The 27,195-nt window shown below is 38.9% G+C and overlaps 2 protein-coding genes across 2 annotated transcripts; one reads left to right on the forward strand and one right to left on the reverse strand.

Moving 5' to 3' along the window:
• Positions 1-4,045, forward strand: LOC111906008 (replication factor C subunit 3). Its single transcript, XM_023901748.3, has 11 exons — positions 1-1,027; positions 1,110-1,220; positions 1,449-1,481; positions 2,063-2,234; positions 2,386-2,564; positions 2,727-2,863; positions 2,968-3,063; positions 3,235-3,304; positions 3,381-3,458; positions 3,551-3,620; positions 3,788-4,045. The coding sequence occupies exons 1-11, from the start codon at positions 152-154 to the stop codon at positions 3,874-3,876; spliced, it is 1,911 nt and encodes a 636-aa protein (XP_023757516.1). The 5' UTR covers positions 1-151; the 3' UTR covers positions 3,877-4,045.
• Positions 4,046-4,598: 553 nt separating this feature from the next.
• On the reverse strand, positions 4,599-8,520 carry LOC111906007 (protein transport protein SEC23). The gene is made up of 12 exons (XM_023901747.3): positions 7,509-8,520; positions 7,233-7,406; positions 6,885-7,046; positions 6,623-6,765; positions 6,454-6,529; positions 6,172-6,347; positions 5,885-5,966; positions 5,717-5,794; positions 5,480-5,641; positions 5,145-5,408; positions 4,950-5,054; positions 4,599-4,876 (listed from the first exon to the last, which is right to left on the reverse strand). Exons 1-12 carry the CDS (start codon positions 8,244-8,246, stop codon positions 4,733-4,735), a joined length of 2,304 nt encoding a protein of 767 aa, XP_023757515.1. The 5' UTR covers positions 8,247-8,520; the 3' UTR covers positions 4,599-4,732.
• Positions 8,521-27,195: the final 18,675 nt, after the last annotated feature.

Consider the following 27,195-nt stretch of genomic DNA (forward strand, 5'->3'; position numbering starts at 1 on the left):
CGCTTTCATAACCCACATAAATCCTATCAAACCAACACTTTGTTATACACGTCCTAATTAACCCAATCGACGTCATCATCCCTTCCCACTCTATAAATCTCCCCACCCTTCCTTCTCTTTCGAAGTTTTGATACTTTATCAAACTTTTCCCATGAAAAGCCCCCACGTCTCCCCCGAACCCCCTAAATTTTTACCTGACGACCTCTCAAATGCGTCGCAAAACTCCTCTTCTCGTTCCTCCAAGTTCGCTTGGCCCGGAAAAGTCCCTCATTTCATGAAACAAAAAAAGACTTCGACCTTAACACGAGAAAGCCTCCAAGTCTTGGCCGCTGTAGAAGACAAAAAGTATTATAGCAGCCCTTATTACAAAGGGCTGCTAAATACTGAAAAGGTCCCCGGTACAAGTACAAGTCCCGAAGCAGAGAATAGCACTGCTACTGCTACCGCTACCGGTGTACCGCATGAGATCCAAAACTGGAACTTGTCTAGCCCTTATTATAAAGGGCTACTGTACACGGAAAAAGTTCCGGGTACAAGTACAAATCCGGAAGTAGAGAATATTGCTTCAGGTGGATCAACACATGATCTTCAGAGCTTGGACCCTTCAAGCCCTTATTACAGAGGGCTCCTGTACCGGGCTACTAGCCCGGATCGGGAGAGTCAAACGAGTTCAAGAACGAGTTTTTCGGTTAGGATGTCGGAATGGAGTGCATCTTGTTTTTCTTTTAAGACAAAAGATGAGAAAGATCCGACAATGATAAAAGTTTACTCTACCGAAAATTCGAATGAGGAGTCCTTGAGGGAGAGAGTATCAGAGCCGTCGTTATCGCCACCTACACCAGCGGCTATGGTGGTGCCACCATCATCGCCACCGTTGCTGCCGCCGGCCGCCAAAAAGATGGTTGTGAATGCAAAAGATACGAGTGAGTTGAAGGAGGAGAAGTATTTATGGGCGGATAGATACCGGCCGGTAGCTCTCAAGGATTTTATTTGCAATAAGGACAAAGCCATTGAGTTGCAACATACGGTAATTAAAATCACGTTGTTAGACGAATATGAATTAAGAAGAATGGCAAATTTGTGTCAATAATTTTGATTTGATTGTGTAGATAAATGAAGATGAGTGTCGCCACTTTATATTTGAAGGACAAGCGGGTGTTGGGAAAAGGACAATGATATGGGCTTTGCTTCGCGAAGCATATGGACCCGATAAAGTGCAGGTATTCTACCTGACACCACTTGAATCCGTCGCTAAATTGCTTATTTTCTATATTAATCAAACAATATAGCCGAATCAGTATGTGAATAGAATCGTCTATTATGGGAAAGTTATAGAAGATCACAAAAGTTAGAAATATTAGCGATGGATTTATTCTGTCGCTAAAAATGGACTAATAGTAAGAATGTTTATAAGTACTTACCATTTACTAATAACTTGGTTTCTGCAGGCACGAGATGAATGCAAAACGTTTAACTTGAAGGTATACTCTGAACTCTGAAATATGCCATAACTATTCATCTTCTAAATATCGACTGCTAGAAGAGAGGTGAGTGTAGAGGGTTCAAATGCAACCATGTTATTCAAATATATAGATAAAAATTAGGTGTGTCGAACAAAGTAACAAGTGGAAAGTTACTAGTTATTTCAAGATAAAAAACAAAAGGAAATTATTATATATGACGATTATAACAAGTGGAAATATAGGGATTTATTAACTTTATTATAGAATTCAAAAAGTCAATTTGTTGGCTTCGAAAGTTGCTCGATATTACCTGGGAAAACGAAATTCTGGATCTGAAAGAATATATGGTCTAGTTACAATCTTAAAACATTTTAGAATATTCTTTTAAATAATTTATTATATATCTATTTTTAGCAGTTACTTAAATTCCAATGAGGTCAAACGAACTTAATTGGCTCTAATGCTTCCTTTTCTTTATTATTATCACCAAGGAAACATGCGCGTTATTACACAAATAATATACATACATATATGCATAATACATATATACATATACCATATACGTACATGCATATCTACTTTTGTTTGTGTATTTGCAGGGGGAAGACGTAAGCAGTATTATGGTGAATGTGAAGGAATCGTCTCAACATGTAGAAATAAACCTGTCTGAACTAAAAGGATTTGAGAAGCATGTCATCGTTGAACTCATCAAAGAGACAAATAACTTAACCAACAAAACGGGGCTACGATGCAGCAATGATAACTGTAGAGGTATAAAATAACTCATTATTTGGGTAAATCACAGAATATATATAGCAACATACTTTATTCTCACAATCAATACAGGCATCATACTTTATCTTTTACCCAAAAGTAGGTTGATATTATGATGTGTAAGGAGTTTGAGTGGTTGGATTTGCAGCCATCATTTTGCATGAAGCAGACAAGCTGTCAACGGATGCATTGCTGTATATAAGATGGGTTATAGAGCGATATAGAGGATGTCATAAAATCTTCTTTTGTTGTCAAGATGCTTCAAAGCTTCAACCCCTTAAAAACATTTGCAAATTGGTCCAACTCCTTCCACCTTCTAATAAAGAGGTCATTCATTCATTCATTCAAAACTTTTTATATATATATATATATATATATATATATATATATATATATATATATATATATATATATATATATATATATATATATATATATGTTTTTAAAATAGATTTTATATATATAACATTCATTCCTCTTTGTTTCCAGATTGTTCAAGTCCTGGAGTTCATAGCAAAAAACGAAGAAATAGAATTGCCAAATAAATTGGCTGAAAGAATAGCAGTTAGTTCCAAGAATAACTTGCGACAAGCTATTCGCTCCTTTGAAGCTACCTCACAAAATAAGTTCTGTTTCATTCATTCATTCACCTTATACATATTTTATACAGTATGTATTTGTGTGGATCCTTATGTGTTTTTGTTTTTGTTTTCTGATAATATATCTACAGTTCGCTTTTGGAGGAAGATCAAGTAATCTTGACTGGGTGGGAAGATGATATTGCAAATATTGCCAAAAGTATAGTAGAAAAGCAAAGCCCCAAACAGTAAGCAACTACATTATTAAACACAATTATCAACAAATTTTTAATATTTCTCATCTTTTTAATTTTTATATACAGAAAAAAAAAATCATTGTTATGCTTGTCACACGGGAGTAGTTGTTCTGTTCTGTATTGTACTGTTTGATTAACATGTTGAATCGATTATGTTAACAGGCTATATGACATTCGTCGAAAACTTCAAAATCTCATAGATCATAGTGTGCCACCTGAGTTCATCTTTGAAGTAAGAAATGATAAAACCTATAAATATACACGATTTTTCAACATTTAATATTTATAATACTCTCTCTATTTTGCAGACTCTAGCAGTTGAACTGAAGAAGAATGTTGAGGAGTCGATGCATAAGCAGATTGAAAAGACATATAAGGAATATAGCGTAAGAACTCTAATCTCATTTATTTTTTTTAATTGAAATTAAATGGAAACATAGGATAAATAAGTATATAACCATTTTATTGTTGTATTTAGGGAGCTGATAAACATAGACACGCAAATGATGAAAGGAAAAAGCTTATCCATCAATTCATGTGTATCGAAGGTATACGATTGATTGACTTCCTTAGTTATTTACCCACATTCTTTATTATTTATAAAAAAAACTAAAATAACTAAAACAAATGAAACTACTATGTTATTTCTTGCATTTGTGCTTTTTTTCTGCTCTCGTACATTTTCATTAACATGTAAGTTTGTGTGTTATTTCAGAATTCATAGCAAAATTCATGAGCTGCTACAAAAATCATCTGGCTAAGAAGGCAATAGACATGACTGAAATAAAAGAAGAGACAACATGAATATAAGATACAACTGCAATAAAAAAAAAACTAGAACACAACTTACATGTTGTGCTATAACTAATATACAGAATAAAATGGCAACTGAGAATGCCACCAGATCTACTGTTACTTGGTGAGCAAAATCCTTGCATAGCTGCAACTAAATCACCTGTATTTGCCATACAAGAATCCATATATATATTTTCGTATTGTTTTATTATTCAAGAAAATCAATAAAAGAAGGTTCTCATGTAATGTAAATCTTGTACTATGTTACAAATAAATTATGTGTGTTTGATCGTTGTTTCCAAAATCTTGCTGATTTTGAAGTTAAAGTAGTGAAACTGAAGCAAATCTGTGGGCATGTTTTTTCTTTTTTTTCTTTTCCCATTGCGAATGTTGTCTACATAAATGATGTAAACAAATATTTGAGAAAATGGAAGAAAAAATTAAATGAGAACAAAAATTGTAGAAAAAGTAAAAGACTTAATGGGAAAGCCGCCTCCTGTAACTTTTTCTATTAAGTCATTATTTTTGTATTAAATGTAGAATGGATAAATTATGTTTGTTTGTCTGAAGTGCTATAGAAGTAAGGACCGTTTCTTCTTTTTTTTTTTTTGAACACTTTGAAAATGAGAAAATAACCATTTTACCCTTCTGTGTACAAGTGATGCTGAATTATATTTTGACTATTTAGTTGAGAATCGTTATAAACTGTAATTGGAAAAAAAGAAAAAGAAAAGCTTAAGGACCCTTTTTCTATTGGATAAAATTGTGATAAAAGTATATCACAATATAGTTAACTTAAATGAATAATCTTACAAAACTGGAGATCTAGTTGTAATGTATGGTGTTCTAAAATCTGAAGAATTTTTTATTGAACTGCCAAACGTTGAAGATGATCCAAAAAGACTTCAAAGCTGACATCATCAGTGAAAAGAATATCCCCACCAGGTACTAAAGGAGCATCTGAATGGTATGTAGCTGATGGATTTAGTTTTGCTAGCAAAAATCGAGCCTGCACATATTCCAATAATGCCCTTTGAAAAAATGACATTAATTTGCCCAAGTATTTACAGAGTGAAATTAACCTGGGATCCATGTTGATCACAGATGACTAAACGAGGTACTGGAAATCTTTCCTTTACAATAGCCTCAGCATCACTAATAGGAGCTCTTAACAACTGGGCAAATGCCTGCAAACCAGTAACATGTTCCATGACTGATTGAGCTCTCAAAATAGGGTCCAAATTTGGGGAAATCCAAGGAAAAGAAACAGCATGTACCTCGTGTTCAGGCTCGTTCTGATACCCAGCTTTGCGCCATTGAGCAATCGTAGATCCATGAAATACAACGACAGTAAAATAGGAATCTAAAAGAAGGATTCTGTCAGGAGCGATGGATGCGACGTCTAAGAGAGCTGGTTCTGCTCCGCAATTGAAAGCGTAAGTGATTAACGAAGGTTGAATCATCACAACAGAATTCGCAACATCTTCTCGATTCATAACCATTCTGAAGTATGCGGTCTCATCCGGGCTGTTGTTGAAGACCTAAAACACAATCGAAGTCATCTCAACCTCCAAAACGAAGCCAATAAAATAGATTCAATATTCAAATATACCTGTACGAATTGAGAGCGTCGCAAATTGAATATAAACTGAGGAATTATCGATAAGCGTGGGGATAAAACGAATGAAGACGGGTTGTCTTTTTGATAGTCTCCAAAGTGAGAACAGAGATGTATCAGTGATTTATCAAGCCACCTTATGGGATCAAATTCCGCCTACATAATGATCGATAGTCACGTATTGATAATGCTCCAGATCACCGTAATCATCTATTTCATGATCATCATTACCTCGGTTTCCATCTTGAAAGAAACTTGGCGCGCCATTACTACCACAGCTGCTTCTTGGTCAAATCCCGCAATCAAATCCTGTAAATATAAAACCAGTTTCACCATTTTCAGTATAATAATCAATGTTTGTTCTAAATCTGATCATGGAAATTAACAAAACGAGCTTACCTGTATGCTTCCTTGCCCAGTGACCCATCTTCTAGATAGGGTTGTAGCTCTAAGCCTCATTTGTCCATTGCTATTTTGATAACTGCACCAAATTATCTACACCAAGTCAACAGAGTCCCAAATACCAACCCACTAGGCTTGTGTTTGTGTTTGTGTTTGTTACACCTAACAAGACTAGACAAGAAGGGCATTCATGTCTTTTTCATTGACAAGAGTCCTTGTTCAACCACTGTTATGTTTTCTCCAGTGTAACAAACAAACAAGAAAAATGAAGCAATAAATCTTACTATGTCAAAAATTGGAAATAAAACTGATTGTTGACTGCTTGACCAGCAACATCTGGGATCTCCTTCTTTGTAATATCAAATATTAAACATAAAGAAGTCGATTTCTCAAGTCCACACATCTTCCAAGCAGTAGTACCCCCTTGACCTATTGTGGTATCAGCACATAAAGGTCCTTTCTACACAAACACAAAAACTAGTCAGCAACACGTCTGCCACATCAGCATACCAGTTGAAGGGAAAAGTTGTAATTCCTGTTGAAGTTTATGAAATTACTATATTCACCTTTTCAAGTGATGCACATGGACCAAGAACACCCTGAATTTTTACATCCTTTGAGCAAGTTATCTCAAACATACCACTGCATAGATGTTGAAAGCACATAAAGTAAGAATTGTATCAACATTTAGTTTTAAAAAAAAAAAAATTATTAAATGGAAAGAAAAAGCCTTACTTTGAGGATAGACCAAGATCATTATCTGTAGACTGAAAAACACGAACTAAAGAATCTTTAAAAACCGAATGCCCAAAACTTTCTGCTAACACAACAAGTCCTCCAGTTCTTTCAACTGCAATTTTAAGCTCAGCTACCCCAACCTAGAAACAATATACTTACATTTTCTTATACAAAATAGCAAAATACATTTTTTACACATAATAGTGATATATAACAAATAAAGTACATTGCCTATATTGGTAGAAAAATGAATCTTTACCTGATCAAGAGCACAAGCAAAGACATCAAGTACATGGCCTTGATGCACGAGTTGCTTTGAGAGTCCTTCATATAACTTCACTGCTTTATGATAGAAAGGAGCAGAATCTTTATCTAGATCCTTGTGAGATCGAATAGGTTCAGACAAACTTTTTGAAACTATCTGAAGATTGGAATACAATAAAAATAAGATGCTAAAATCCAACATTTAAAACAAATTAACAAAAATAATGTTAATGAGTATTATGGCAAGTAATAGAAAGAAATGAAAGTAGGATGCTATAATAAACAAATCAATGGAAGTAGAAGTGGGTTGCTATTTCTTGCATTTAAAGACTAGAAAACTCACACATCCAGGCCCTTCGGATGAGGGCCCACCCAAAAAGGCCATAATTCTAGCACCACAACCAGGAACACATGCTCCCAGTAGATGAGCAGCCACAGTCAATGCAGTTCCAGTGCATCTTGCTGCCCTTTGATCTCCAGGAACTGGCCATGAATCTTTCTGAAGCTCATCCAATACCTGATAACATACATATCAACTTCAAATTTATCAATCGAAGCTCATTTCAAATGTTAAGTAATCAAAATTGGTGACAAATGAACATCAAGAACAGATATATACCGAATTGACAGCAAACTCGCACTCTGAAGCTGGTAATAAGAACCTTGAAACATTATCCTGCAAATGTCCATCTCTAGTTCCAGGACCACCGCCTGTAGCTGGTCTTGCTTTCTTCTGAAAGAAACCCATCTGCTCTAAAACCTGATCTTTACTGATCTCCTTGCTTCCATTAAACACATAAACCTTAGGGATTTTTTGGAAAAATCCCAACTCATGAACACAAACATACCTTCCAAAAGTAATCAAACCCACAAGTGAATTACCCGGAATCTGCCCAATCGCCCGTGCAAGCCCCGATCTCAGGAACCCAATTTCCTCCTCGATGATACAAGTATCCACCACAAATAAAAACACCTGAGAGGTAATCGGGGGAGAGGGTTTTTCATTCTGGAGTTCGTATTCAATTGTGGTGTACTGAGGGAAGAGTTCGGCTGGGAGATTGTCCTCGGTTATTGATTGGTAGTGGTGGGGGAAGTGATTGCGGTGGAGGCAGAAGGAGCAGATCCATATTTTGGTGGAGAAATCGACGATTGAAAATGGGTTGAGGACAGATCGGCAATTCCGGCAACGTAGAGGGGAGTAAGGGAGGAGAGGGGTGCTTTTGGGTAATGGTTTCAGCGGCGTGTAGATGGCGGAAATGGGGATGATGCATTGAGCGGCCTCATGTTTTGTACCGGGTATTACGTTCCATGGCATTCGCACGGCGTCTTGGGTTTCCAAATCCAAAAACTCTGTCATTTTTTATGAATCAATCGAATTGGCATGATCATTCACTGAAAATGTGAGGAATTGGAGTTGGGTTTTCTGATTATGGAATTGCTGATCAGTGAACTAAAGAGGATCCTGTATTCCTGTTACAATGGGGGGAAAGACCGGTGAATCAGTTTGGCTAAATCACAATTAGCCCCTTCAGTTTTAAACATTTCCTAAAACAGCCCTATCGCATTAACAACTTTTTAACCATATAAATTTCAAAGAAAATTACAAATTTAGCAAAAAATGCTAATTACTTTGTGGAAAATAGCTAAAAAAAAAAACCAAAATTGCATTTTTAGCCATCAAAATCGCAGATTTATTAAACCCATCTGCGAACGTACAAGACGTGTTTTAGCCGCTTGTACGTTCGCTGGTGGTTTTTTTTCGCTCTGTGTGTGTGTGTGTGTGTATATATATATATATATATATATATATATATATGTTGTTTCCAGGCTAAAATCGCAGATGGACTATGTCCATCTGCGATTTCCTCTCAATTTCACCTGTGATTTTGTGATTTTTTATTTTTATTTTTATTTCTATTTTGACTACGAAATTGATAAGGTTTGACTACAAAAAAAACTTATTATATATAAATTTTGTCAAAAAAATTATCAGTTTTATTGTTATTTCTTTGGAACATTTGTTTAAAACCTCTCTAAAAAATGAATGAATATTTGGTTTGCGTTGTAACCGGTGGGAGGTGGAAGGTTTTTGAAACAAATCTTGAATACGTATGTCCACAGGAAGGTATTTTCTGAATTCGCTTTGTTATTTTCTGAGTATATTAGTTATAGTGAGTTTGTATCTTTAATGAGAAGGAAAACCGGTTTGTTAGACAAATATAAAATTATTCTTCGTTTCCATCATCCTGAATTGAATCATTATATAGCCATGATTGAAGACATGGATGTTAGAATGTTGATTAATGTAATCAAATCGAGTGGAGGAAGGGTTGTGAAAGTGTTTGTGGTGGCTGATGAAGGTGATGCGGTTACAAAGGGTGGTGAGAGTGGAAATGAGCAAGTTGGTAATTTATACAGTGATAAAGGGAGCAACAATCCAATAAGTACTCTCATGACTCCTAGTGTACCTCAATTTCATAGTGTTGCTGAAAATGTTAATATGATGTATTCACTTATTCACTATGTGGATCCTGAGAATTACAAGTATGTTGGTGATGATGATGTTGGTACATATCTTAATGACGTGGGTGGTCGGTGTGTCGATGTTCCCGAACAAGAAGTTAAATTTATGAATAGGCGTGTAGTAGATAAAAGTAAAAAGAAAAAAGTTATGATTCAGAAAGATGAAAATGTACATGGTTACGGGGATTATGTTGATGTTGCTGATGTAGCTTTAGATATAACCGACTTAGAAAGCAATTTTGATGGAGATGAGTTGGGTGATGAAGTTAATGCTAAGTTTCCTGATAACCTTTTTTACGGTATGCCCCATGTACCAACATATCCAGTTGATGTTAATGAAGATATCCCAACACAGATGGTAGATATCAATGTTCAAAAGATTGGATGTCTCAGTATATTTAAGAACAAAGACCTTCTAAAACGGACGATTGGGGAAAATGTCTTCGAGGTTTTCAGACGAGGACATGTAGATCGACTAAATCAAGGTATGAGGTTGTGTGTGTTGGGAAAAATTGTTCTTGGTTACTAAGAGCAAATGGAATTAAAAATTCTAGTGGACTTTTCCAAGTGAAAAAATTTGTTGACGTACACACATGTTCTTCAACAACTTTACAACCTAATCATCGACAAGCAAACAAATATGTTTTGGGTGAAAATCTTGCTGATGTTTTGGCTGAAGATTATAGTAGAGTATATCGGGGACAAGATATTATTAATGATATGAATGCTTAATTGAAAATCAATATCTCATACCATCAGGCTTGGCGTGCGAAGAAATATGCACTGTTATTGTTAAGGGGTACGAAAGATGATTCTCTTATCAAACTTTCGGCTTATTTCCACAATTTGGTCAAACATAATCTGGGTACCGTGACACATATTCAAACAGATGGTGATGATTGGTTTGAGTTCTTGTACGTCGCACTTGGTTGATCGGTTAGTATTATTATATCTTATTATTTTTTTATTTTGGTATATTTGAATAGATATACAATGTATTGTAGGTACGTGCTTTTGTAAATTTTTGTAAGCCGACCCTTATAGTAGATGAAGCCCACTTAAAGGGCGAGTTCAAAGGTACCATGTTACTTGCAGTTACTAAGGACGGACAAAACCAAATATTACTGGTTGCATATGGTATATGCAAAAATGAGTGTACAAATTCTTGGACATGGTTTTTTTTTAAAACTACGTGATTGCATAGGCAATATGGAGGAACTTACAATTATATCTGATATGTCTCCATCTATAGCGACATCTGTTGCCAACATTTTTCCTCACGCTCATCACGAAATATGTGGTGTCCATTTGTATTTCAGCATAGTAGCTAGATACGGGAAGAGTAAGACAGTTAAAGGAATTTTTTGGGAGGCTTGTAGAGCGTATACATTTGATGGTTTTGATGCTGCCATGGACCTTATGAAAAAGACAAAAGAATCAGTATGACAATACTTAAAAAGTATAAATCTTGACACTTGGTCTAGGGCACATTTTAGAGGGAACAAATAGTACCTTATATCGTCCAACAGTGCGAAGTCTATAAATGCATTATCTAGACACGTACGTAAGGTGCCGATACTGATGTTGATCGACTTTTTTCGTGCAACAATGCAACAATGGTGGTTTCAAAGACGTAACTTTGCAGGTACTAAGTTTTAATATTAATGTTTTTATTAAATGTTATTGACGTTAACTGTGTAATTTTGTCTATTTTTTAAGCGGAAGCAACAACAACACTCACCGCTTGGGTCGATGATATTGTAAAAAAAATAAAAATTCTTTTAGTAATTAGGATGTTCACATGATCTCACGTAACAAATGTGAGGTCAAAAAGGAGGCACAAAACGTGATTGTTGATTTCCAACAAAAGGCATGTACATGTAGGCATTGCAAACTTAACGACATACCTTGTGGTCATGTCATAAGAGCACTAACAGTCAATAATTACCAAGACTACTTGATGTAATCATTAAATGCGTACCATACGGAAACATTGAGGAAAACATATGAGGAATCAGTAAGCCCTTTGCCAAAGCCATCCTAATGGGAGACCCCCGATGATTTGATGATTGTTAAGCCACCTATAACGGATAAACGCTAGCCAGGCAGGCCAAGAAAAACATACCACATTATATCCCAAGGCGAGGGTCCAATTAGAAAAGAGTGTTCTACATGCGGTCAAGCAGGACACACGAGAAACAATTGTTATGGAAGGGCGTCCGGTAGTGGAGCACGTCACACGAAAATTCCTACTATGGAAACGACATTTAATATTGGGGCTTCTACGAGTTGCTCACAATCCTATCACGCCGATTTTGATATAAAACAACCTTAAATTGAATAGCTGTTAATTTATTATGTATTGTAATGTTTTTATTAAATTTTATAAGATGTTGCTATGCTTTTATATTTTAATTTAGTTTGAACATTATAACAACGAATGAAGGTTTTATATTGTAACATGCTTTTTTTATGCTTTTATACTTGGAAAATTAACGGTAAACAAACATGTTAATCTAAAATAAATAGCAAAGCCAAGTCATGATAATATTTTTTAACTAATTATTAAACTCAGGGAACTGTAATGGGCACTTCTATTTCTCGATTGTTATATAGTCATCCCTAACTCTCATTTTATATTCCAAACGATCATTTTGCACCCTAAGATGTATCATCTCTGCATCCTTGTCAGTAAGCCATTTTTCAGTCATTTTGATTGTCTTCTTAGTCTTTTTTATCCATTCTTCATGCTCTTTGCTTTTCTTTTTATTGAGGTCTATCCATTCTTAAGTTTGTTAGCATTCCGATGCAATAACTTTACGACGCTGACTGAGAAGTCGGGATGCCTCTTTATCCTGTTTTTGTTGTTCTTCAGCCTTTTTCAATTCTTAAAAATTTTCATCCGACATATATGGGCCTGCCGAAGAGGGGTAAAAAAGGGGTCGACTGGATCACAGTAGTAACAATCTACTTCATTGCATGAGCAAATTTCGAACTTTGGGGACGAATTCATAATAAAGTCGAGATTATATATAGTATTTTTAATAAGAAAACGGTGCTATATGTCATATTTGTCCATCCTAGTAATTTGTAAATCATAGTCTAAATTCAACAATTTCGTAGTTAGAGTTCGAATTCATAGTCAAACTTTGAAATGACTACACATAAATGACAAGTCACTGTAGTACCTGCAAATCGTAGTCAAACTTTGAAATGACAACACATAAATGACTTTTTGACATGATAAGTCACTGTAGTACACAGAGATTCCACTACACTTGTCAAGTCCATGTTAACTCTCCTTTTTATGATTATTATAAATAGACGTGTAATGTAACATCCCCCTGTGGCACGTATCATAATATTGTCCGCTTTGGGCCACTCGGCATGAGGACTTCCCAGGGGGTCACCCATCCTGGTACTACTCCCGCCCGAGCACGCTTAACTGCAGAGTTCTTATGGGATCTGCTGCCCTCACGACTTTAAAACGCGTTGTCACAAGGAAGGTATCCACACCCCTTATAAGAAGTGTTTAGTTCTCCTTCCAAGCCGATGTGGGATCAGATCTAACCCACTTTAACTGTGACATCCCCAATTTCACGGCCAGAAAAGACCGATTTGTTTATGCTTTGTTTTTAAAATCAGAGTAATCTTTTAAAGAAAATAGTTGTGGAATTTGTTCCCAAAACAGAATATGATAAAATTTATCAAAGCATTTCTTTAAAGAAATGTATTTTCATTTTATAACAAAATCTCGGGATGTCATGTTCAATACAGACCAAAAGCATAAACAGAACAAAATAGACCTTACAACAGTTATTCATAACTACTGGCCTATAATCCAAAATCTCTCATTAAGTCCACCAACTTATTCTCTTGTGCCATTACCTGTAATGCAAAGAAAACTGAGTGGGTCAGGTTTGGGAGCCTGGTGAGCATATAGGGTTTTCAACCCACTATAATTATTATATTTAATTATCAAACAATCAATCCAATTACCCACCCCCATTATCTTCCTCTATTTCATAAAGATTTACCCTAAGAACCAATTACCCTTCTCCCATTTATTCCTAAGAATTGCCCTAAGGAATTGGCACAAAGTCTAGTGCTGCCATGGTCCTTAGATTACCTCTGGTGAACACACAGTTCAAAATAATTAATAAACATCTAGTTCAAGAACACCCATTGAACACACTCCATTCAATAATACCTAATGAATACCTAGTTCAAAACACCTAATGAACACTTAGTTCCAATATCCCTGGTGAACTCAATCACCTAAGGAACACAGAGTACGAAAGCTCTTAGTTCAAACCACGTGATAATAATGTATATCTCGATCCTACGAAACCACTAATATTATTAACACATATAAATCATATTTCTAAAACAATCTATCCCATCCTGTCGATCCCCACATACTGACCCTATACAATGATCTTACGAGATCTAGCCTAAGGAAATCGATATGAGCAACAACTGACGAAGCTGCTTCGGAAATTCCCTAGCAGCAAACGAGGATCAATAAAGACATCAAATGAGGGGAATGGAATAAGTTTCACCATGAACCTTCATTCGTAAAAGAAATAACCACAAGACATTTTAAGTCAGGGGTAGTTATCAATGCCTAGGCTGTGGTCTGAATATCGTGAGGTATATAACCCCCGACGCACCCTATCCGGCAATGGAAACGCTGACAAATGCCTAGGCTGTGGTCTGAACCCCCAGACTCACCCTATCCGGCATTGGAAACGCTGACTAATGCCTAGGCTATGGTCTGAACCCCCAGACTCACCCTATCCGGCATTGGAAATGGAAACACCGACTAATGCCTAGGCTGTGGTCTGAATACATGAGGTATTTCACCCCCAGACTCTCCCTATCCAGCATCGAACTTTGCCTAGCATTGGCCTGAATACATGAGGTATTTCACCTCCAGACGCACCCTATCCAGCAATATAACACCAGACATACCTAGCAGTGGTCTATTACCGACACACTTTATTAGGCAGTCTACGAAGTTCCCTTAATTCTACGAGGTAATTAAGGGAACTTTGTAGACTGCCTAATAAAGTGTGTCGGTAATAGACCACTGCTAGGTATGTTTGGTGTTATATTGCTGGATAGGGTGCGTCTGGAGGTGAAATACCTCATGTATTCAGGCCACTGCTAGGCAAAGTTCGATGCTGGATAGGGAGAGTCTAGGGGTGAAATACCTCATGTATTCAGACCACAGCCTAGGCATTAGTCGGTGTTTCCATTTCCAATGTCGGATAGGGTGAGTCTGGGGGTTCAGACCATAGCCTAGGCATTAGTCAGCGTTTCCAATGCCGGATAGGGTGAGTCTGGGGGTTCAGACCACAGCCTAGGCATTTGTCAGCGTTTCCATTGCCGGATAGGGTGCGTCGGGGGTTATATACCTCACGATATTCAGACCACGGCCTAGGCATTGATAACTACCCCTGACTTAAAATGTCTTGTGGTTATTTCTTTTACGAACGAAGGTTCATGGTGAAACTTATTCCATTCCCCTCATTCGATGTCTTTATTGATCCTCGTTTGCTGCTAGGGAATTTCCGAAGCAGCTTCGTCAGTTGTTGCTCATATCGATTTCCTTAGGCTAGATCTCGTAAGATCATTGTATAGGGTCAGTATGTGGGGATCGACAGGATGGGATAGATTGTTTTAGAAATATGATTTATATGTGTTAATAATATTAGTGGTTTCATAGGATCGAGATATACATTATTATCACGTGGTTTGAACTAAGAGCTTTCGTACTCTGTGTTCCTTAGGTGATTGAGTTCACCAGGGATATTGGAACTAAGTGTTCATTAGGTGTTTTGAACTAGGTATTCATTAGGTATTATTGAATGGAGTGTGTTCAATGGGTGTTCTTGAACTAGATGTTTATTAATTATTTTGAACTGCGTGTTCACCAGAGGTAATCTAAGAACCATAGCAACACTAGACTTTGTGCCAATTCCTTAGGGCAATTCTTAGGAATAAATGGGAGAAGGGTAATTGGTTCTTAGGGTAAATCTTTATGAAATAGAGGAAGATAATGAGGGTGGGTAATTGGATTGATTGTTTGATAATTAAATATAATAATTATATTATTGTGGGTTGAAAACCCTATATGCTCACCAGGCTCCCAAGCCTGACCCACTCAGTTTTCTTTGCATTACAGGTAATGGCACAAGAGAATAAGTTGGTGGACTTAACGAGAGATTTTGGATTATAGGCCAGTAGTTATGAATAACTGTTGTAAGGTCTATTTTGTTATGTTTATGCTTTTGGTCTGTATTGAACATGACATCCCAAGATTTTGTTATAAAATGAAAATACATTTCTTTAAAGAAATGCTTTGATAAATTTTATCATATTCTGTTTTGGGAACAAATTCCGCAACTGTTTTCTTTAAAAGATTACTCTGATTTTAAAAACAAAGCATAAACAAATCGGTCTTTTCTGGCCGTGAAATTGGGGATGTCACATGTAATCTATACAAAACGAACACCCATACTATCTATACGAAACGAACACCCATATTCAGAAATGTCATCGAATGTAGCAACTTCTTTGAATGCACTACCTGGTTCCAATTCTCCATGACCATGGACAACAAACGAGGTGTTGGTTGTAACACGATGTTGAATTAGTGTTAAGGAGGGTGTAACGCCACTGGCTCCCCCGCATTGTCTGGTTGGTGATGAATGGACCTGCATAACAACTTTGTTCAACCATGAGATGGGGGAAGGAAGACACTGAATATAATCTGATATTGTCAGTAAATGGATGGATGTAAAGAGAGGATTCATGTGGTTCAATCGAGCATGTAATTATGCGAAAATTACGTAAACTCGTTATGCAAACGAGGAAAAGTTTTTGGAAATTGTTAAAGATTTTTACATTTCGGAGCGTAAAGGTAGAGGCTTCGAATATGAGGACGTTTGGAAGCTTGTTAAGAGTAATCAATATTTCATGTAGACGACGCTATTATTATGAAATTTTCATATTTGTAATGTTATAAGTGTAATGCTTCATGAAATTGTTATTTGTAATGTAATGTTTTAAGTGCAATGTTTCATGTAGATGACTCTATTATTATGAACATTTCATATTTGTAATGTATCTGTAATGCTTCATGAAATTGTTATTTGTAATGTATTTTTAATGTATTGTTAAAAAAAAACCCAACGAGTTTTCATAAATAACATTAAACAGAGGAGGTACATCTAATACAGACAAAATACATTTAAATAACCTAGTACAAACCTAATAGATAGAAATAGATATTAAATAAATGGTACATATTTCAAAATATTCCAAGGGGCTTCATATTGGATTTCTAACCCGTCACTTAATGATTTGTATTCCTCCTTAGCAGCTTCCAAGATGACATCCTCAGTAACATTTAAACGGACGTCGTCAATTTTGGTATAAAGTTGGTCGAGTAATAGAATTTTAGTTTTCATTTCATACCATTTTTCTATGATATCTAGGTTGTCACGACGGTTTGCTGCAGTCATTCGAGTTTCAACATTGAAGATATTAATTAAACGAGTCCAAAACATTGGATCGTTCGACTTGTTGGTCTCGTACACATGAATATATGCATGAACAAGAACCAAGTACTCTTCATCGGTCCATGGTTTTGAAGTCATTTTTAGTGAAATAAAGAGAATAAATTTCCAAATCTAATATTTGAAGAACTAATATATCGTTAAGTAAATTTTTTTTTACTATAAGTAATTTTATAATAGTTTCTACACAAAATCACAGTCAATTTTTTTAATTGGTCTGGATTTTTATAGTCAAACTTAAGTGAAGAACTCAGTGTACCTGTTGACAACAGAAGAGATGACTGTTTGAGTTGACAAGCCATTGCACTGGCTGACAACAGAAAAGAAGATTGTTTGACTTGACAACACACTTTCAGTTACAATAAGGGGCCACTTTAAATAATTTTTCATATCTATTTTAATTGTATCACATTACAATTTTACCTTGCAACTATGGACTCACCTGTACCACTTAGATGGAGCAACGAAGAGGAGGTCGCTTTGGTTCAAGCTTGCATCGTAACTATAGAGGAGGATTTTCCACCAGGTTCGCCAGAAGTTCGTGCTGGATCGTTTTGGTCTCGTGTCTATCATTTGTTTCATCATCAAATGGGTTGTACTTAACATTGAAGAAGAAGAGATGTCAAAGCCAAGTTTCTAGATTTTAAAAAAAGGGTCAAACATTTTCAACGTATTTACAACGAGCTGGATAATGAGCATGCGAATATGGATGAAGATATTCTCATACAAGTAGATATGGAGCTATACTGTTTCAAATCTGATGGTAGGGAGTTTATGCATGGGGAGGCATAGAATCTTTTAAAGAATGTCTCTCACTTTTAATATGCATGTTAGTTAAATAAGATTAGATGTACTTAGTGCTAACAAATAACATCGACAACTATAGACTTAGTGTCTGTTAAATAAACCCTGGCAGCGATGGACTTCGTGCCTATTCCTTAGGGCAATCCTTAGGAATGAATGAGTGAATGATATATGATTCTTAGATTAGATCCTTAAGAAATAAAGAAGATAATCGGGATAGGTAATTGGGTTAATTGTTTCATAATGAAACATAATAACTTTATTATTATGGGTTGAAATGTAACATCCGGATTCTCGGGTATCTTATTTTATGTATTTATATTGAATTTTAGAGATGGACTCGGTGAGTGGACGCTGAGACTCGCCGAGTGGGATCGCGCATGTTCTGGTCTAGTTTAATGAATGACTCGGTGAGTCCATATGTGGACTTGGCGAGTCCACGTTGTTTAATGAAACCCTAATTCTCAGGGCCTGAGCCCTACTTAAGGACTCTTATAGCCACCATTTGCGGCTACCAGACCCTTGAGAGAAACCCTAAGAGTGCTTGAGCGTTTGTGAGAGAGAAGAAGCCATTATTTGACCTTTGTGGGTTGGTTTTGCAAGAAGAAGTTGATTCCAGCTTAGAGGAGGCCAATGAGGTTGCATATTGTGGATTTCAAGCAGAGGGCATCATCTTTGAGGTAACATATCGATCCTTTTTCTGTTTTGTTAAAGAATCCATGGATCTAGGGTTTTCTATACCCTTTATTGGGTTGATTTGTTGGGAATATGGTCCCTTATCATGTTTAGATATCAGATCTGGATCCATGGTGGTCCAGAGAACTCATTCCATCTTGCTTTATGAGGAGTTATGGAAGAAATGGACTTAGGATGTTCTATTTGGGGCTAAATCATCAAGTAGTGTCATTTGGACGTTGCATGAGTATCAAGTTCGAACCTTTGCATTTTTATTGAGCTTGGGAAGGTTAGATCTATGGATTAGAGGAACATATCTGACCTCAGAAGGTCATTTGAGTGTGAGCATGGAATGAACTCGCCGATTCTATGAGCGGACTCGACGAGTCGAGTCGAGGTTGCCTCGCGATTCATGTCAGGAGTCACTCGTCGAGTGGAAGAATGACCCGACGAGCCAAGAGAGTCTGAAAGGATTCAGAGGACCCGTATGGACTCGTCGAGTCGTCGTTCTGCACTCGACGAGTCGGGTCAAAGTTTGACCGTTGACTTTTTTTGACTTTAGGGTTCTGGTTAAGACTGATTCCGGAGAGTTCAGGGAAGGGTAGAATGGCCTTCTACCTAGTCTGTAGAGATGAGACCATGGGAGAGTATTGATCGGGAATGTTATTTGAATAATAGGAGGAGGCTAGGTCGGGACATTGAGCACAAGAGTTTATCCGACTTCATTGAGGTGAGTCTTCTCACTATACTGTACCTGGAAGGGTACCTATGTGTGACTGGAAGGTCTTGTATGATATGATGTATGTGCTATATGCGGTTATGTGATATGTATGTGCTATGTATGTTATGTATGGTAAGAACCGGAAGGTCAAGATGATATGGACCGGAAGGTTAAGAGGGTACGAACCGGAAGGTCGATATGGGTAGGACCGGAAGGTCTACCGGGACTGGGGATAGAAGTCCCCTGAGACACATGGATCGGAAGATCCTACAGAGTCATGGTCTGGAAAGGCGTATGTGGGGTATGTGGTATTTTGGGGAACTCACTAAGCATTTATGCTTACAGTTGTTATGTTATGTGTTTTAGGTGCGAGCGAGGATCGCGGGAAGGCGCCGACATGATCTGTACACACTTATAGAGTTTATGATATTGAGATCTTGGGACATGTTTTGTTATGTTACAGTGGACACATTATGTTTTTATGCTTATCGTGTGAATGAAAATATGTTTTAAAAATGAAAAATTGTTTTGAAAAATTACGTCGTTACATGAAACCCCTATGTACTTGATAGTTTCATTTTATTTACTTCTTTTTATTGTTTATTTTAGCATATTCCATCGACAATCTAGTTAATTTCAATGCATATTTTCCTTTTTGTTATTTTATGACTATTTCGGGTACTTTCTAGTTTCGTGAGCTTTATTGCACATTTCATGGAGACTAGTGGGGCGGGAATGTTCGGGATGTATGGAAAGCGATGGGAATTGGTGGACAACAAGGATATTAGGCTTGATGGGTGGTGGAGATGATGCATGGAGCGAGCGTGATGATTATTTGAAGGCTTGGAGAAAATGAACTTTAAAATTGCAAGATGCGGGAGAATATTCGAGCGTGCGGAGATTGATGATTGGACGATTATGGAAGCTATGGATCATTTGGAGAAGCCAAATTGGGCTTAAAATGAAGTGAACTAAAAGAAAAATGGGCTAGAATCTGTTTGAACTCGAGCTGGGCCAAGTGGGCTAAGCTATGGAGGCCGAAGCCTCAAAGTGCCCACAATCTGACAGCACCCGCGCAACAGCACGCGGGTCGTGCAACCTCCTGTAGGGGCAATTCCGGAAATTCTTCTTTTGGGCTATATGAGGAAGGTTGGTGCCCATCTTTTGGGGACTCTTAGACATCCAACTTTTGAGCATTCTCTCTGGAGTTTTGGAGACTTTTGAAGGCCAAGAATATCTCAAGAACATCATCTTTTTACCTCTTGATTCTTGTTAAATGTTTGGTACAATCTTCTTTAACTTTGTTTTCTTGAGTTTGCATACTTGGCTAAACAAATCTTGGTTGACTTATGTTGAATCCTTTGAACTTTTGTTGAATGTTGAAGAATCCATGAACTTGTTCTTAAATCTTTATGGAAATGTTTTGTGTTTTAATATATTATCACTACTTGTATGTTTTTATTCATGAGTTTAAATGTGTTTGTGGTGATTAGTTCGCTAATTTCTTGATTAGGTAAAACATCCTCAAATTAGCAAGCAACAAATGATTTTTTTTTTGTTGTTTTTGCTCCACACAATCATAAAAACATTTCCTCCAACATGGTAGTGAAAGCATTTGACTCCTCTTGGATTTGGTGACTTTTTGGTTCTTAATGCTAGTTGACTTTCACTAATTACATGCTTAATGGAAATTGTGACTTTGACTAAGGAAATTGTTATGAGCTTCTCTAACCATTTTAACAACTAAGAAAAGTCTAGGTAATCTCAAGCTTCTTGGATTACTATAGCCAAATTAAGGATTTAAATCAAGTATTGCACCATTGGATTCTAATGCCATGTTCATCAAAAGTCAAAGTGAGGAAACCTTAAGTCAACTATCCTTCTCTTATTGATTTTACATCAAACTCTTATTTTTGTTGAAATTGTTTATTTAAATCTTAGTTTAATTCTAGTTTATTTCAAATATTTCAAAAGACCAAACCCCCCATTTTTAGTTTATTCTCATTTTACAAGTATTTTTACAAAGAGATTCCTCATAGAGTTATAAAATTGGACCAATCTCCGTGGATACGATTCCTTTACTACTATACACTATTTTAGTGTGTAATATTTATGGTTATTAATTTTGTTGGCCTCGACAACCACCAGTCCTCACCAGATTTCCCAATCTGACCCACTCAATTTATTTGTATCACAGGTGTCGATACGAAGCTTGAAACATCCCAAAAATACAACCCAAAAAATTCGTTTTTAAAACATTACTAGAACCATAATATCATTGCCAAAGTATAAAAATCATAACCCATGTGTTCAAAATGTCATAATATCTATCACATAACGAATATCATATCAAAATATCAGAGTAAAACTCCTAGGCTGAAGACTGTGGTGTGTGCCATGCGATCATCCCGAGCCCTTTCCTTTGCTAGTGGAAGTACCTGAAACCAAAACTGAAACTTTAAGCACAAAGCTTAGTGAGCTCTCCCAAGCTACCACACACCATACATATATAACATGCAACTAAGAGATATGGGCCCCGCCCACACTCATGGAGATACGGGCCCCGCCCACACTCGGCTACTATGAAATACGAGCCCCGCCCACACTCAACTACTATGAGATATGGGCCCCGCCCACACTCAACTACTATGAGATATGGGCTCCGCCCACACTCAACTACTAACAAACATACAAGTATCACATAGAAAACAAGTATAACTAATTCTATTTGTCAGGCATATATCGTTAATCAAAGTAAGCTGTGAGACACGGGCCTCGCCCACACTCGACTACTATGTGATACGGACCCCGCCCACACTCAGCTACTAACATATCATTCTACAGGTCGGCCTTGGTGCCTTAGACTCGTTCCTACTGAAGGTAACTCACCTTGTACGACTGACTGCAGAAAACTCGAGTGAGGAAATCCCCGTCTGCTGCTCCGGCGATTCTCCGACTATCAATTTCATACAATACTTAGTCAAAATCTAATACTCCTTCTCAGGGTAAATTGACCATTTTACCCTTTGGTCAAAGTCAACATTCTGGTTAATATCATCACCTAGTTGACCTGACTCGCCGAGTTGGTTCACCAACTCGTCGAGTCCCTATTCTCTCATCTGTTCCCAACCCCGACTCTACTCGTCGAGTCTAGCAAGAACTCGATGAGTTCCCCTTCAAACATAACATCGGGACTATCTTTATCTGACTCGTCGAGTTCATCTTCATCATATGAGTGTGGCTAGTCTGTGACTCGCCGAGTTGTATGAACAACTCGTCGAGTCCGTCTTCATGGGTTGGGAGATTGCCTTGGACTCGTCGAGTGTCTTCATCCATTCATTGAGTCCCATGGTTTCCAGGTCCATAACTACGTTTATTTTGTTGAGTCCTCCTTTTGGACTCATCCAGATCCCTTCCAGACTCAGTTAGATCCCTTCGAATCAGAAAAGGTTGGGGAACCAAACCCCCGACTCGCTGAGCCCCATGAACTACTCGTCGAGTCAAATAATGTCCATGCCCATAACTCGATTTCTGTTGTGCTAATATCATCCAAAGGGTAGATCTGGGATCCTAATGTCGATATAACACGTAAAGTCATGAAATTTACGTCCATGCATGGAACTTATAAGCTCAAAAGACCAAAAATAGGGTTTATTACATGCATGGGGTTCTCATGGCCATAAAGTTGGCACCTTTATGCCATGAGAACCCTCCAAGGTTCCAGATTTGAAGCATTTACCTTATATTACACTCTACAATCTGAAATGGCTTGGAAATGCCACCAAAGTTGACAAGATTCAAGCCTTAAACTAGATCTATCAATTAAGGAGTCAAGGTAGGAGCTCTTTACCTCAAATAACTGGAAGTGCAACCACAACTCTGGATCCACTGACTTGCTTCTTGATTCACTAAGCTTTCCCTTTCTTCTTCTAACTTCAAATCACAAGGAAAGGCACAAATTGCTCAAGAATGCTCACAATTGATTAGGGTTTCGAGGATAGAGCTTGAAGGTGATGGAGGCTGGGGTGGAAGCCCCATAAGATGTTTAAATAGGGTGCAAACCCTCCAATTTAGGGTTTCACTCAGACAGCTCCTACTCGCCGATTTGGTCGTCCGACTCGCCGAGTAGGTCACTTAGTCCCCCGACCCGGAGTCGATCCAACTCGACGAGTTGGGCCTCCAACTCGCCGAGTCCAAGGGTAAAATATGAAGTTTGGCTTGAATTTAAATGCGTACCTGAGACCGGATGTTATAATTCTCCCCCGCTTGTCTTAGACTTCGTCCTCGAAGTCTGCTGTCTCTGAAAACAACTCTAGGTAGTGATCCTTCATTTCCTCCTCAGACTCCCACGTCCACTCCGAACCCTTGCGGTGTTGCCACTGTACCTTCACTAACTCTACCCTCTTGTTCCTCAGCTTCTTCGACTTGCGATCTAAAATCGCCACGGGTCTCTCGATGTAGTTCAGGATATCGTCATCCTGAATGTCCTCAAGGGGTACCAATGCTGAATCATCCACTAAGCACTTTTGGAATTGAGAAACATGGAACATGTTGTGGATCTGGCTGAGCTCTGCTGGAAGATATAACCGATAGGCAACCTGACTCACCCGGGCCAAAACCCTAAATGGACCAACGAAACTGGGGCCCAGCTTGCCCAGCTTCCGAAACCTGATAACACCCTTCCAGGGTGACACTTTCAGGAGGACCATATCGCCCACCTGAAACTCCAAGTCCGAATGCTGCTTGTCGGCGTAACTCTTTTGCCGAATCTGAGCAGTCTAGAGCCTGCTCCGGACTTGCTGAATCCGCTCCGTAGTCTTGAGTACTACCTCCGTACTCCCCATGACTCTTTGACCGACCTCACCCCAAAAGATTGAGTTCCTACACTTCCTCCCGTAGAGCATCTCGAAGGGAGGTCGGTCTATACTAGAGTGATAGCTGTTGTTATACGCAAATTCCGCTAACAAAAGATATGTATCCCAACTGCCACTAAAATCTAGCACAAATGCCCGAAGCATGTCCTTGAGAGTCTGAATCGTCCTCTCTCTATGCGCATCCATCTGAGGATGGAAAGCGGTGCTGAAATGGAGACGAGTACCCATCTCGTTGTGAAACCGCTTCCAAAACTTGGAAGTAAACCGGACATCTTGGTCTGACACCACCGAAACAGGCACTCCATGACGTGCCAGTACCTCTCGCACATGAATCTCGGCCAACTTTTCGGTCGAGATGCTCTCCTGGATCGGTATAAAATGGGTGCTCTTGGTCAAACGATCCACGATGACCCATATCGAATCAACCCCATGTGTGGTCCTGGGAAGCTTAGTAATGAAGCCCATAGTGATATCCTCCCATTTCCACATGGGAATGTCTAACGGCTGCATCTTGCCATGGGGCCTTTGGTGCTCTGCCTTGACCTTCCTGCAGGCCAGACATCTCTCCACATACCAAGCTACCTTCCGCTTCATGCAGGGCCACCAGTAATCGGGTCGAAGATCTCTGTATATCTGCGTCGCCCCTGGATGGATGGATGGAGAACCGAGACTTGTGGGCCTCATCCATCAACACATATCGTACTCCGCCCTAGTACGGTACCCTAACCCTCCCATGTAGGGTCAACAATCCTCAACTATCGTAGTCAAACGAAGCCATTCGGACCACTATCCTCTCGTATTTCTGGTGCTCCTCCTTTAGGCCCTCAACCTGCGACTCTCTAATATGATCCAGCAGTGGAGTCATCACTGTCATCCTCAAACAAATATCTCAGATCGGGGTCGCTACCGTCTTGCGGCTCAGGGCGTCAGCCACTATGTTGGCCTTTCCCGAGTGGTAAAGGATCTGACATTCGTAATCCTTAACCACGTCTAACCACCGATGCTACCTCATTTTCAAATTCGGTTGATCCATGAGGTACCTCAAAATCTTGTGATCCGTGTAGATAGTACACCGGACCCTGTAGAGGTAATGCCGCCAAATCTTGAGGGCGAACACCACCTCCCCCAGCTCTAAATCATGTGTCGGGTAGTTAGCCTCGTGAGGCTTCAACTGTCGTGAGGCATAAGCTATCACACGCCCCTGCTGCATCAACATTGCTCCCATACCTGCGATCGAAGCGTCACAATAGACTACGAAGTCATCTACTCCCTCTAGCAGAGTGAGAATTAGTGCTTCACATAGTCGCTGTCTGAGCATCTCGAAGGCTGACTGATGCTCAGAACCCCAACGAAACACTACCGACTTCTTGGTCAGTCGGGTCAGCGGAACTGCTATCTTGGAGAAGTCCTCGATAAATCTCCTGTAATACCCTGCCAGACCCAGGAAGCTCCGAATCTCGGATGGAGACCTCAGGACCTCCCACTACATAACGGCCTCTATCTTGGCCGAATCAACTAATATACCCTTCTAGTTGACAAGGTGCCCCAAAAACTGTACCTCGCGCAACCAGAACTCGCACTTGGAGAACTTTGCAAAAAGTCTCTCCCTCCTCAAGGTCTCTAGCACCTCCCTCAGGCGATCCTTATGCTGCTCCTGAGTCTTGGAATAAACCAAGATGTCGTCAATGAATACTATTTCAGACCGATCTAGCATCGTTCTGCATACGCAGTTCATAAGGTCCATGAATGCGGCTGGAGCGTTGGTGAGCCCAAACGGCATCACCACAAACTCATAATGACCATAGCGGGTCCTAAAAGCGGTCTTCTGCACATCATCATCTCTGACCCGCATCTGGTGATATTTGGACTGCGAATCGATCTTGGAAAACCAAGAAGCTCCCTAAAGTTGGCCAAACAAGTCATCTATCCTCGGGAGTGGGTAACGATTCTTCACCGTTATCTTATTCAGCTCCAGGTAATCTATGCACATACGGTGCGACCCGTCCTTCTTCTTCACAAATAGGATCAGGGCTCCCCAAGGTGAACTGCTCGGCCTGATAAAACCCTTGTATATCAGCTCCTGCAACTGCGTAGACAACTCCTACATCTCGGGAGGAGTCAACCGATATGCTGCCTTGGCTATCGGAGCCACACCAGGGACTAGGTCAATCCGAAACTCAACCTGTTTCTCCGGAGGTATCCTAGGAAAATCCTCCGGCAATACGTCCGGGTACTGTCGCACTACTGATACATCATCAACTGTCGCCTTACCCTTATCCCGAGTATCCATGACATAGGCGATGAATCTTGCTCATCCCTGCTGGAAGTAGCGCCTTGCTCTCGCTGCTGAACAAAGAATCGGTCTGCGATGTGGCCTATCGCCATGAATCACAAACTCTCCCCCACTAGGAGTGCGAACCATCACTAACTGCAATTCAAAATCAATCATTGCCCCGTTGGGACTCAACCAATCCATGACCACTATAACCTTATTCCTCTGCAGGGGCATAGGAACCAAATCCACTGAGAACTGCTCATCAAATAATCGTAGTGTACATCCTCTTTAAACTCTCGTGACTCTAACAGTCTTGTGATTGACTATCTCAACGTCGAGTGGGAAATCCAGATCCCCTAGATTCTACTAAATCGCTTGCTAAGTGCGAGTGACACGAAAGATCGGGTAGCACCCGAATCAAATAGTACCATGGCTGATATGTCGTTCACTAAGAACGACCCTATAAACAAACACACAATTATAAGTAATAATAAAAAATAAATAAGAGATAGTGGAGAAGATACATACACGTAACTACATCAGGAGCTGCTCGTGCCTCCTCTGCTGTCAACTGGAAGGCCTTGCTCTTCGCCACTGGCGCCTCAGCCCGACCCTGACGGCTGTCTATAATCCTCAATGTAGCAGGGGCGGGTACCACCACCTTCCATGCTGCTGCTAAACTCGGACATTGGACCTCTTGTGGCCCCTCTGATTGCACTGAAAGCAAATCAAATTAGAAAGTGTTGTGGTAGTAGCGGTAGAAGTAGCAGTACAATCCTTGCTGACATGCCTTGTTCGGCCGCACTTGAAGCATCCCGAACTCCCTGCCCTGCACGTCCCCTCATGCG

The sequence above is a fragment of the Lactuca sativa genome, chromosome 7 (assembly GCF_002870075.4).
Source record: "Lactuca sativa cultivar Salinas chromosome 7, Lsat_Salinas_v11, whole genome shotgun sequence".
Taxonomy (NCBI): domain Eukaryota; kingdom Viridiplantae; phylum Streptophyta; class Magnoliopsida; order Asterales; family Asteraceae; genus Lactuca; species Lactuca sativa.